This window comes from Molothrus ater, chromosome 16 (genome assembly GCF_012460135.2).
Source record: "Molothrus ater isolate BHLD 08-10-18 breed brown headed cowbird chromosome 16, BPBGC_Mater_1.1, whole genome shotgun sequence".
NCBI lineage: Eukaryota > Metazoa > Chordata > Aves > Passeriformes > Icteridae > Molothrus > Molothrus ater.
Window position 1 is genome coordinate 11,146,306 of NC_050493.2, and position 13,425 is coordinate 11,159,730.

General features: G+C 38.4%; 1 protein-coding gene across 1 annotated transcript in view; it reads left to right on the forward strand.

The window, feature by feature from the left end:
- Positions 1 to 13,425, forward strand: part of USP7 (ubiquitin specific peptidase 7) — a 69,966-nt gene that overhangs the window by 39,819 nt on the left and 16,722 nt on the right. Inside the window, exons 7-14 of the mRNA XM_036392357.2 lie at positions 5,408 to 5,538; positions 7,888 to 7,942; positions 8,496 to 8,576; positions 8,671 to 8,761; positions 9,523 to 9,605; positions 10,549 to 10,658; positions 11,520 to 11,676; positions 12,543 to 12,687. Coding sequence (XP_036248250.1) covers positions 5,408 to 5,538; positions 7,888 to 7,942; positions 8,496 to 8,576; positions 8,671 to 8,761; positions 9,523 to 9,605; positions 10,549 to 10,658; positions 11,520 to 11,676; positions 12,543 to 12,687 — 853 coding nt within the window. The remainder of the gene's footprint in view (positions 1 to 5,407; positions 5,539 to 7,887; positions 7,943 to 8,495; positions 8,577 to 8,670; positions 8,762 to 9,522; positions 9,606 to 10,548; positions 10,659 to 11,519; positions 11,677 to 12,542; positions 12,688 to 13,425) is intronic.

Here is a 13,425-nt window from a genome sequence, read left to right on the forward strand (position 1 = left end):
GGAAGCAGTTTAATCTTGCAGATAAAAGATGGAAGCAATTTCCCTTTTCTGAAATAGTTAAAATAGGGAATTATGACTTCTCAGCACAAAGATGCACATTTGCTCCATCTTGAAATTGCTATTATGCAGCAGAATTTTTTTGTTGTTATGGTTGCCATCTGTAGTGATAGAAGACATTGTATTTTCAGTAGTTTAAACAATATAATTATATATTTACTTTAGTAGAGTTTTTTGTTTACTGTAGATGCTATTTCTTTGCTGGAAAGAACTTCTTTAAATACCTTTTTAATAAATATCTCATCTAAAGCCAGGATAAAATACACTAGATAAAGTATCATTTTAAAACAGTGCAGTACCCTTACTGGGATTAAAAACAGAAGTGATGGCTAGATATTGGAGGTGGCTATTTAGAAGAGGGGATGTACTTGGAGAAAAAACAACTTGTCATTATTCAGTGTATTGGAGTTTCCTATTGATCCTAATTCATCCTTCTGTGCATTTCTGCACTTACTGTCTGTCTCTTAGTGCAGATGAACTGTTCTAACTTGGACTTTCTTTTATGTAGACTAGTTGCAGTTCAGTTAAGCTTTCTTTTCTCTTTTTGATGTACCTGCTTTCCACTGTTTGTAATTTCCCACCATCTTACTTTTTGTATCCCTGTGGTAAGTGTCCCAGTTGGTATTTCTTTTTTCTCTTTGTAATGCTGTTTACTCTGAAGCACTGTGAAAAAATAACACTTCAAACTCGAATAGAATGTAACTGAGATCTTCCTAATGCCAGGGACAACAGATAAATACTTGACTTGTTTTACATGATGCACCTGTTCCTTTTTTGCAGGAGGTAGAATTTACTCATTCAGTTTATCATTCATTATAGTGCCTGTTCTTTTTGCTCAGCACTCGGTGTTTGTGTATTTTACTCTTTTGGATAACTCACTTTGCTCTTAAGAGAAAAAAGTGGTATTGTAATAGCTCCATCTAATGCAGTTGAGTAGTTTGTTCAAGACTGTCTTGTAGTCACTAAATCAGTATGTACCATGAAGTAGTGAAGAAGAAATTCTTTTTGTAATACAGGTTGATATCAACTGAACTATTCTTACCAGGCATTCCCCTGCACTTCTTCCCCAGCCCCAAAATAAAAGCAACTTTTAGCATCTCTTAGTATGTGGCTAGTGACCATGTGAGAAAACTTAATTTATAGAGTTAGTAGCTGCATCTTCCTTTATGGAAGTGTTCCTGGACATCAGCTGGAATGTTCAATTCCTTGCTCATTCCTCAGGCTTTCAGAGCCCCTCCAAACAGAACCGGTGAGAGTGTCAGTTTTAGACAGCTTTAGCACTTATCTGCCATTGGTGCAGATCAGGAAGAAGCAGTTGTTGCCTTGTCTGAAAAAAGTATTTTTTTTACATTTTTGTTTTCACTTTGACCAAACTTGTTCTTCTTAAACCAAAGTAAAATAAAACAAAACGCGCAGTATCCTTGGTTTGCTTTTCACCATTTCCATAATTTCAGTGAATCCTCCTTCCTTGGAAGAAACAATGATTTCTGTTGCTGTTACTTCAGCTTTGTTCACAGAGAAGCTGCTGTCAGGAGCAGAGCTGGGGAAGCAATGAACAATAGCAAAGGCAGGCACGTACCTGTGGCAAGTCAGGCCCTGGGGAAGCGTGGGTGAGGATGATGGAGAGGTCCTTTCTTCTCTGCTCTGCTTCCACATGGCACATGGGAGGCTCTGCTTGGAAATGAGACCTCCCTTTTAACCAACAAGAGGTGGCTTCAGTGGCAGGGAATAAAGAAAGGAACTTTGACATTAGAGCACATTGTTATTTGTTGTTTGGGAGTGATAAATGTGTGTTTTATCACAGTCCAGTAGGCAAGGGGCAGGGGTGACTTCCCAGAGGGCCCAGGTCTGACCCTGGGCTCTGTTACCTTTTGGAACTTTCTGCTGCTTCCCTTGTAAAAGTCCCTACAATTCATGAGAACATTACAGAATGTTTATATAAATACATTAAAATAATAAATGCTTGTCCATTTCTCCCTGACCTGGTTCTACTCAAGTTATCCAATATATTTTACCTAACCTTAGAATTCCATGCACAGTATTTTTTTCCCTTCTTTAAGTAATTCCTGTTTTTAAGCAATGTGTTCAAAGTTACCTGTAGCATTCTATTATTATATAAATATCTAAAATTTTTCTCATATCTCTCAATATGCCTGTGCATGTCCCTATCCCTCTTTAATGTTCATTTCCTGAGGGAACTTCTCAGGTGTTAAATAAGAGACCCTGCTCTTTTACATGGATCAGAATGCCTCACTCCTTTATCATGAGGTCAAGCTTTCAGAATCTGGGAGGGTAAGGCAAAAAATAAGGTTTGAAGAGGATAATATTTAAAAAGTGGTAGTGTGGAGAAACACTTAAACTTAGAGAAATGAGCTCCAATATTACCTAAATACAGAAGCAGAATAAAGAGCCAAGAAAGGCTGTGTTAAATGTCTGCTTTGTCATAACACATGTAGAATTTCCAAAGAAATAAAACTGGTGTTTTTATTCAATGACAGCTGGAATATAGTAATTATAAGTAAATTGTAAATTATTATTTGAGTGTTACTTGAGAGATATAGGAAGGGAATTAATTGTCCAGATGGTATATGAGAAAAGCATTTTAAAAAATGGGAACTAAAAGCAAAGAACTTGATTAATTATCAAGGTATTCTGAACTCCAATTTATGCATTTTTGAAGGAAGAGTCAATCACAAGATTGATTTTTAGCCCGATGTAGTTTAGCATATTAGTATTTATTTTTTGAATATATCAACACTGCCTATATTTGCATTTTTTCATGACTTGATTTTCATGCCTTGTTTCTATTTGTTTAACCATAGCAAGTATCTATATATTTGTTTTTTAAAAAAGCATTTATAAGATGTTCAAAAAAGTTAATAGGGGGTGATGATAAAATTTTGGAAGATCTGAGACTTGGTCATTCAACTACTTCTGTTCCTACCTTTAGCTAGTGACACCCACTCTTTAAAAGGTTCATAAACCAGGTGCAGGAAGAGGTTTAAAGTTGAGTCTTCAAGGTGCTGACTTGTTCTGGTGTTGGTATTTTAAAACAAGAAATAACTTTTGCTTGTGAAATTGAAGCTGTAAGTCTAATCTAGTGATATTTGGGTTTGCCCAGATCGACCTGGTTAACTGGGATTCTGCATTGGGAGGATAAAAGTAAAGCAATTGGGAATTATTGACTTTATTAGCTTATTTGGATAGTTCTTAGATTGAATGTTCTGATTTTAGGAAGGAAATTTTCATAATCAGGGTGGTCCAGCTTTACATTAGGGTGTGTGGAGAGGTGGTGGGATCTCCATTCCTGGGGATGCTCAGAGCTTAACTGGATCTGATCCTGAGCAGCTGCACCCCAGTCTGAACTTGGCACCTGTAGGCAGAAACAGAGATCAGAACCTACAGAGTTCTCTTCCAGACTGCATCACTAGAAGCTCTTGAAGCAGTGCCTAACACACTGAAGGTTTATTGAGTTTCAACAGTTAAAACCTGTTGCCAGTGATAAAATTGAAGGTGCAATTTTCTTCAATTTATAAAATTCATAAAAGAAATTTAAACAAATCTCAAAGTGGAGCAAAAGAAAACTTTTTTTTTTGCTGTCATTAGGGTGAGGTTGGGCTATTGTTCTTTAAATTACCCTAGCAAAGACTTCTGTTGCCTGTCCTTTAGAAGAAAGTTGATAAATTTTGAATTTTTATGATTCCTTTTAATATGTGTAAGTACTACTAACAGTGTAGCTCACAACTGAGGAGAAATAAAATTTGGAAGTTACTTGTGTTCATGATTCTGTTTAGATCATCTCTATTAATTGGTACCTTCTGAAAATTAAATTAAAAATCTTGAAGCTAGTCATGTGAATTATCATATTAGTTTGCAATTGCATAATTAACCATTGTTTTTTCTGTCAGAAGGGATTTGCCTTCTTAATGAAATTGTTTCTCTTATTACATCTTACTGTAGACATTCTGATGGTATTCTTTATTCTTTGAAGTATTTCTGTTGCTGTACTTTTGGAAAATGTAGTGGATCCTCAGAACTGGAATAGAAAGCTGACCTGCCAACATTTTAGGCACTTCTTTTGTCATTTTCTTTCTTATTTTGTCTTTTGCCACACACTTGTATTGTTTTTGTGTCAGTGTTTCCTTACCCTGGTGCCTGTCCCGTGTGGTTCCCATCCCTGTGCCCTGAGCTGTCCTGCAGCAGTGCCTGCCCAGAGTTCCCAGCTGCCTGTGGGCACTGCTGCCCTTGCTGTGTGTGGGGAGCTGGGGCCCAGGGTCAGCCAGATGTGCTGCCCACCTCAGGAGCTCAGGGTCAGCCAGATGTGCTGCCCACCTCAGGAGCTCAGGGTCAGCCAGATGTGCTGCCCACCTCAGGAGCCCAGGGTCAGCCAGATGTGCTGCCCACCTCAGGAGCTCTGGCTAATGCACCCAGGTCCAGTTCAGCACTTCACTCACAGAAATGGATCATTCCCTGGTGTTTCACAGGCAGAAATTCAGATGGCAATTTTTTTTTTTGTTTTAACAGGTTATTTTCTCATATGCTGCTTAATATTGGAGTCTTTTTTAGTTTCATTTGTTGCCTAATCTCCTTCCAGGGCTGTCTGTTCCTTTTTATATTTACGCTTCTCAAATGAACATCTCCCTTTTGTTTGCTCTTCCTTTCCCCTAGATGTATTGCTGTACACTTTTTAAAAAGTAAATCTCATCTCAGTGACTATTGAACTCTCCTAATCCTTGTTTGGTGTATTTGTGTAATTTCTTTGTTCCAAATCCTTCCCAGATCAGTATAATCAGTGAATTGAATTGTTAAGCTGTTTATTTGCTGGACAGAAATGACATTAAGTAGATGAATGAATGAATGAATCAGGGACTCTCAGAGCTTCCTCTGGCATCTTTCTCCATGTGGACCCTTTCTGGTTTTGTTCACTTGTTGCTCTTTATGGTTTCATGTGGTTGCTTTTTCACAAAACCAGTTATTTTCAAGTCTGTGGTATTGACTGCTATATCTGGTCCTAGTGTGATGATTGCAGAGACATACTGGGCATGAGAAGGTCTTTGAAGGTGTTAAATGCTTTAGTGCATTTACTGTTCTAGGCTGGAATAAGGGAGCTACTTAGATAAAATAACTATGAATGGAATCTGTTGCTCACATTTTTCTAACCACTGTGCTCTAAGAAGAGTTGTTCCAGACAATTAATGTTTTTACACTACAGTACAAGATTTTTTTCAGACTTTTTTGAAGTGTTGATTAAATTGAGTTCTATGAAGGAAGTCACTGAAGAGGAAAGAATGCATTAAACAGGATGAGCAATAAACTTTTCTGATACTAATTGAACTAAATGCTTTTTCAGGCTGTGTACATGATGCCCACAGAAGGAGATGATTCATCCAAAAGTGTTCCTTTAGCATTGCAAAGAGTGTTTTATGAGCTGCAACATAGTGACAAACCAGTTGGAACTAAAAAGCTAACAAAATCATTTGGGTAAGTTTCAGAAATTTGGACTATTTATTGAACTTGGACTTCATAAAGCTTTTCTTGAAAAAGATACTGTTTTAATAAGGTTACTTTTCAAGGGGTGCAGAGAAGTGTTAATGTAACATGGTGTTAATTGTTAACTTTCTGTAGTTTACTTGCATAGGTCTTTATTTGTAGCCAGTACTAAGACAGCTGGTCCAAAAGTCAGATTTTTTGGGAAGGGGAATGGTACAGCAACAGAGCTGCTAAAAGCAGAGTTATCATTTACCTGAACATTGTATGATGCATTTGACTTAAGTAAAATTGAAAGAAAATAGTCATTGAAACATTGCAGTTCATGTATTGTTAATGTCTTTAAAAAATGGAATCTGTTTTAGATATAGTGCAATAGCAGTAATTTGCATGTCCATGCTGTTGAACATTGATGGCTGCTGTAACATTTTCCTACAATGTACTGAAGACACAAGTTAGGACAGAAAGATTAACTTTAGTATAATGTTTGCAAGTCTTCTCTTTGCATATCTTGTAAGTGTGGAGTAGGATTTTATTAAAATCCATTCTAAAACACTTTATTTTGTATTACTTTGTCTCACTGTATTTATAGGCTAGTCTTGTAGTAATACTGACAAGCACTGTTTAATTTCAAAACACATTAGGAACCCATCTTATTTCAAAGCACACTTTGTATCATCTTTTCATACAGTTGTTCATCCTGCATCTGCTGCTACAACCTGTAGTTGTGCTCTGTCCCAAAACAACCTCTTTGCAACCTTGACTCTTCCCCTTTAGGGGAATCTTAAAAGGAAATCAGTAGCCTCAGTGTTGTCTGTTTATCTGGTCATAAACTCTTCCTACTAGCACGCTGTATATTTGGTGTATCAGTGCTCCTGCTGTCCTGTAACAGGACAGGACTTGGTGATAAAGTAAATATTTCATCTCCAGTTAAGATCCCAACTGTGTCATATTCAGTGGCTTGAAGAGGCCTCTCCCAAGGGTGTTGCAGGTGCTTAATTTTGTATCCAACAGCAGGGTTTAACAAGTGTGTTCATGCCTGCTTTTGTTCTTGGAAAAGAATTTTAGAATGTGTTTGAAGATTTAGGTTTCCCTCTTCTACCCTCATTGAATCAGAGAGGGGTTTTTGGCCTTGTGAGCCCTAGGTGCTCAGGTACTACTTTCTAATGAGTGTGAATTTCTAGGTTTGACTTCTTTAAGTAGAAAATGATGCCATGTCTGAAGGTGCCCTTCTTTATCCTAATTTTAGTGTGTGACCTTTTTCTTTGGTTTGTCCTATGAGCTGGCTAGTGTTTAAAGCCTAGAGAGTCAGGGCATTATTTTCTATTCTTAATTATCTGACAGGCCACTTGATTCAGCTTGTTTAATGTGGACCCCACACAGTTGTTGGCACACTTTGGAGATGAGTTTGCTGCCATGTGACAGTGGGGGTGAGTCAGTGAGAAGAGAGTAGGAGGGAGGATAAAGTCAGCCCTGCTCCTCATCACCCTGCTGCTGCTTCCAGGGGCAGGGTGGAGCATCTCACTGAACCTGGAGCCCTACAGTCAGCACAGTTTACTTTATACAGCTGGGAGTGGTGACTGCTGCAAAAAAAGTTGTCAGAGACTTAGAATTTAAAAAGCTTTCTTGAGTTGAAATTACATTCTCACAGGTGTATTTAATGCTGGAACTAGAAACACTTTGTGCTTCTTGTTTTATTGAAGGCAGGAGTGCTGAACACCCTCAGTGCAGTGTGCCATGCTGGCTGTGAGGCATTTAGATCCTGCTGCCCTCACCCCTGCTTTCACAGCCTGTGTTTGCACATGGACAGCTCAGAAAGCTGAATGCCTCCTTGGAGTTACTGCATGCCCAGGATTAACTGTTTAGATGAGCACAAAGGAGCCAGTCTTTCCTATAAATCCATTTGCTTCCTTTCCTGTGCTGAAATAATCCCTGAACACCACTTGACTGCACCTGAAGGGCCCTCAGAAGAGAGGCAGCTGGAAACCTGCTGTGGAAACTGATGGCGTTGAATTGCTCCCAAACTTTTATTTAAGAGATTTTTTGGCATGAACTGAGGCTGGGTTGTAGACTGGAAAGGCCACAGCCTGGCTGTGGCCTTGTCACCCCGAGCCTTTGCTGTCCCTGCCCCAGTCCCACCAGGAGAAGTGGGCTGGGCTCAGAACAGCTGCCAAAATCTCCCACAAGTTCACTGCCCCTTCTTCCTACACAGTTAGAGAACCTGTGCATCAGCCAGTCCTAAATCTCAGTCTGTACAGCTTGCTGTGTTTTACATTCTTGATCTGCAAATTGAGGTGGTTTTTTTCCCTAATTAGTAATTTTTTATTTATTTGCCTTACAAAGGTGGGAAACTTTAGACAGCTTCATGCAACATGATGTCCAGGAATTATGTCGAGTGGTATGTTTATACTATTTCTTGCTGGTCTGTGATTTATACATTTCTCTTGATATTCTGTATGTGTGTGTGTGTGTGTATATATATATATATGTAATATAGTTTAGGAACTATCAGAGTTAATAGTGGCCCTGATTAATTTAAATTAGGTCTCAAAGGCAGAGTTTTTGCCTTGGTTTCTCTTTAAGGATGGGATTACTTGTGGCCTTTTGTGGGTGAGGAATTTTTAAAGAGTAGTGAAGCTTGAAAGCTGCTGGAACATGTGCTAGTGGTACTCTTATAGCCATGGAGAGAAGTGCAGTTTTTGAAGATGAAATGCATTGTTACATCTGTGGGGGTTTCCAGACTCAAAGGAATGGAGTAGCTGGAGTAGCCCTCAGTTTAGGGGAAGGAGGAGGATTTAAAGGGCTAGAAAGGAGATGCCAGTACAAATGGACTAACATTTCATTTCTGTCCAAGTGACTTAGCCTCTAATCAGTTAAGTAGTCACGTGTGTGTGATGAATAAATTTAAAAACTGCAAGTTTATCTTGTGTGAAAACTGATTTTTCTTTCAGCTGCTTGATAATGTGGAAAATAAAATGAAAGGCACATGTGTAGAAGGCACTATCCCTAAATTGTTCAGAGGGAAGATGGTGGTATGTATTTTATACCTTTCTCAAAAATAATTTAAATTAGTTCTTGTTACTTTTGTAAAGCTGAACCTCTGTGTTGTTTTGGTTTTGTTTGCAGTCTTATATCCAATGCAAGCACGTAGACTATCGATCTGAACGAATAGAAGATTATTATGACATCCAGCTAAGTATAAAGGGAAAGAAAAACAGTAAGTGATACATTGTGATATGCACCCATCCAATACTTCAGCATGTTGGACAAATTCAGTGCCTCTTGTTTTCAAATGGGTTTGTTGGTACATAGTGATTGGAAATCTGTGCTTTAGGACACCTTATAGAAAACATTTTCAATGCAGAGAATGTTTCTGCCTGCATTACATTTCTTTTTTTTCCTTATTCCCTTTCCTTTCCCTGCTTCTTTCTCCCTCATTCTCTCACTGGTGTCTTTTCATAAAACTCTTAAGAACTTCAGGAGTTTTCTGGTGTCATAAGACTGTGCCATGGTGATCACAGTGGTATTGTCACAGTAGTTATAATTTACATATAATAATGAACTTGGATAAAATAGATTCTTATTTAGACCTGGCCATAGTAATAAGAAAAAAAAAGACTTAACTACTCATAACAGGGGTCCCTTGTCATCTCTTTACTGAGCAACTGGGCATGGGAAAGGATGTGTAAGAGTCCAGCAAACAGAGACATTGGCTTGATGCTTGTGAAGTGAGGAGTTGTGGCAGACAGCTGTAGCTGTGTGATTTTAAAATCTGCTGGAATTCTTAGATATGCCTTTGCAATATGGTGCATTTCTTGATATTCTTAAATAATATAAAATTATACTTAAAATAAGGACAGAAATGTTCAAACACAAACTCCCCTGTACTGATATTTTGTTTGATTTATATACTGTAGGCTAGAGTAAATTTACATTTTTTCCTTCTTCTGTACAATTCCTCAATCTTTTTTCATTCAGTTTTTGAGTCCTTCATTGACTACGTTGCAGTGGAGCAGTTGGATGGTGATAACAAGTATGATGCAGGAGAACATGGCTTGCAGGTATTATTTTTTTTGACCAGGTTTTAAATCCTATTTCTTTATCTTTGATAAAATAACAATGTTGCAAAACCCATTCTAGATTTTATCAACTGATTTTGGTGGTGTTTCTTCTTAGACAAGCTTTTTATACAACTCCTCTTATTTGGTGTTAGGTTTCTTAAAATGGAGCTCAGATTTTATAGCAATTTAATTTGTAGTGAGTTTTATAGGTCCAAGTCTTCCATTGCTAGAATGGTTTACTTTTCCACTAATCTCAAGACTGAGAAGTTCTTCCTCTATGAGTAGTTTGTTTTTCCATGTGTCAAGTAAAAAAGCAGCATAGGTCTAAAAGTAACTTTGGAGAGCTCATGTTTGTATTCTCAGCAAGAAAACCAAGTGAACCCATGGAAATTAAACATTTATGTGTGTGCACGTGTTTCTGAGCTCTTCAGTTGCACTTTGCTGCACCCACTGGAGTAAACTGAAGTCCTTTATAAATAATGTTTTACTAAAACTTATTTCTGCAGTTTTGACATACCAGGTTCTGTCAGTAATGTTCTATATATTCTTTAGCTGTTCTTAGGAAGGTATAGCACAGTAGCCAAATCCTTGTTGGCAGGATGCAATGAACATGAAATTCTTAATTGATCAAAATTGAGCTTTTGCCTCCATATTCTCCCAATTTTATTTATGCAGGTAACTTGCTCTTAATGCAGTGAGGTGTCCACATATCCTTGTATGAGTGGTCTAAATTTAATTTGATTTTTTGTGTTACTGGAGTAGTTCATGTGAAGGTTGGTGCAGCATTAGGATACTCAAATTGCACCCAAATTTTGAACCATTCTGGTGCATTTTGTGTTGTCAAGTCTATAAAAGTCCATATGAAGAATGTCTGCAACAAACAATATTTTGAGTTGCTAAAAATCCTACAATTTCAACCCTCCATTTCCTTTAAAATGTCTAGGAGGCAGAGAAAGGTGTGAAGTTCCTAACACTGCCACCAGTATTACACCTACAGCTCATGAGGTTTATGTATGATCCTCAGACTGACCAAAACATCAAGATAAATGATAGGTAAGTGGGTTGGTTGGTTTAGTGTGTGGGTTGGGGTTTTTTGGAGAATTTAGACCTGTGAATGTATTTTAGCAAAAAATAGCTTCCCAAAATCCTGCTTTTGACTAAGCTCTGAGGCAGGCATGTGCAGTCACACACAGTAGAGGCCCCCTAAAGGTGCACAGGTTGAACTTTGAAGTTCAGAATGACAGATTGAATGTTTAGTAATCCATAGTGATTGTTTTGACCATGAACAGGTGCCTGCATCTTTTAATGGCTTGTGTAGCTCCTTTGTGCAGTGTGTGGCTAGGCTGCCACCAGAGTAAGCAGGATGAATAAGGAGTTACCTGCTTGCCCTCCCTCTGTTTCCATGGATGGATGGAGAGCCATTTGCCCCCTCACTGTAGGCAGAGGCTGATAATTTCTCCAGGAGATACATGGTTGGTTGTAAACTAAATGTTTATTGCAATTATCTCATTCTCACCAAGGTGAGATATTTCAGAGTAATGTTCCAGTCCAGTGGTACCTGTGCTAGGGAAGCTCATCTGTCTGCTAGAAAATAACAGATTTTAAAGCTTTTGCCTTGACACAGTGTATATGGAATATTCCAAACCAGCCCTAATTCAGTTGAAGTGCTCTTGCCCTTGTTACTGCGGGCATGCTTTCCTGAGCTGCTTGAAAAGTTTATTTTATTCTATATTTAAACAGTATCAATTCTGCCACTGTATGCAGCATGTCCTGGTTAGAAGTGGCATTGTAACAGTAACATGTTCAATTTTTGTTCTTTGCTTTAGGAATACACATAGTGTTCCATAATAGTGCCTAAGAATGTGTGTCTATCTTAACTACAAATACAATTGTCTCCATTCTTTTTGAAACTAGGTTTGAATTTCCTGAACAGTTGCCACTAGATGAATTTTTGCAAAAAACAGATCCTAAAGATCCTGCAAATTACATTCTCCATGCAGTTCTAGTACACAGTGGAGATAACCATGGTGGACATTATGTTGTTTACTTAAATCCAAAGGGTGATGGCAAAGTGAGTATTGAAAAGCATCTAAAAGTATTTGTGTGTTGTAAATGCATACTTGCAGTTTTTATAATGGGCAAATCTTCAGAATTTTCTTTCCCTAAAAGAAGAGTGCATGCACACTTAGCTTTTAACAGAAGACTTTTTAACTGAGGAAATCCCTTCTCTTGTATGTGTTGAAGTTCTGCAATCAGATTTTATCCAGCATTTTTTTGAGACTGACTTTGCTAAAGCAAATATGAGCATTTCCAGTGTTTCTGTGACTCAGAAGTTCAGCATGTTTGTGTATGTCCCACTGTTCCAGGTTTAGGTGACTTGATTGGATTGGACATTTATAGGTCAGGTGCCTCTTCCGTGGAGTTGACTGGTTTTGTGTGTACATGATTGTTCACAGTAAGAGTAGAAGTCAGATTTTACTGTGGATTTGTTGCTATTTATAATTGATTCTTAATTGGCTTTATTGTTTTAATTTGAAATTTGATGTATATTGCTCTAAATGTACAAAGAATTACTGGTTGTCTTCTGCATCTCTGCTTTTTATTTCATTTTACAACAGATAAAGTCAATTTTCTCTATCCTACAGAAATATTAGATATTTGAAGTCTTAAGAAATAATTGGAATAATTATTGTGCTTTTGGTTCTCACTGTAAAATGTTCAGTAAAGGTTTGGTATTTATGGACTTCCTTATGCTGAGCACAAGTAGCAGGTAGCAGAAATTATACTGAACTAGATTTCCTTTTAAAAGTCACGCCGCTCGAAGGTAATTTTAGTTACTTCAAAGAGCTGAAAGACATGCCAGAAATAGGATTAATTTATCATTCAGGAGCATATTTTTACGTGTAAAATCACCTTTCTGTAAAACTTGCTCCCTAGTGGTGTAAATTCGATGACGACGTCGTGTCGAGGTGCACGAAGGAGGAGGCGATCGAGCACAACTACGGCGGGCACGACGACGACCTGTCCGTGCGGCACTGCACCAACGCCTACATGCTGGTCTACATCAGGGAGTCCAAGCTCAGTACGTGTCCTCTCTGTGCTCCAAGGGCACTGGCAGGCAGGCAGGGCTGCTTTACCTCTGAATTGTTGGCTGTGGTCCTGCACAACAGGGCTGCCTTATTTACAGTGGGAAGGTAGCGATCCCGCAGGATCAGCCTGCCGTTCTCTCACTTGGGGAGAGTGTGTGCTGCTCTGGGTCACCTTTTAGCTCAGTAAAGCACCTGCAAAGAGCTTCAACCTTGGCTGCTTTATGGGATGGAAGACTTAGTGAACTGACTTGGGTAATGGAATGTTGCCACATTTCTCTTCACAGAGAAAAGCAAGGGCACAGTTCTTCCCAAGGATTTCTGAGATTCACATTCTCTGAACCACAATTCTTATCACTTGCTGTGCCTGTGTTGTGCCAAAGTAGAATGCACTATGGAGATTTTTTATCCAAAGTGAGGATGTTTTGTTTCCGTGGCCTATCAGGGCCAGCTGTGTGTGTGTGTGTTGGGACTGTCAGGTGACAGTCACGAGATTCAGTGCAGTGTGAGCAGTTGTGTGCAGAGTGAGTGCTTGGCAGATTCAGTTTAGATGAAACGTATATAGTATAGTATAATAAAATAATTAATTAGCCTTCTGATGATGGAGTCAGATGCATCATTCTCTCCCCTTTGTTGGAGTTGCCTTTGATTTACAATATGGAATTAAATCAAATTGAATGTAAACGTGTAGATACATAGATGCTTTAAAAAGGGGAGTAGTGGCAAATATTTTT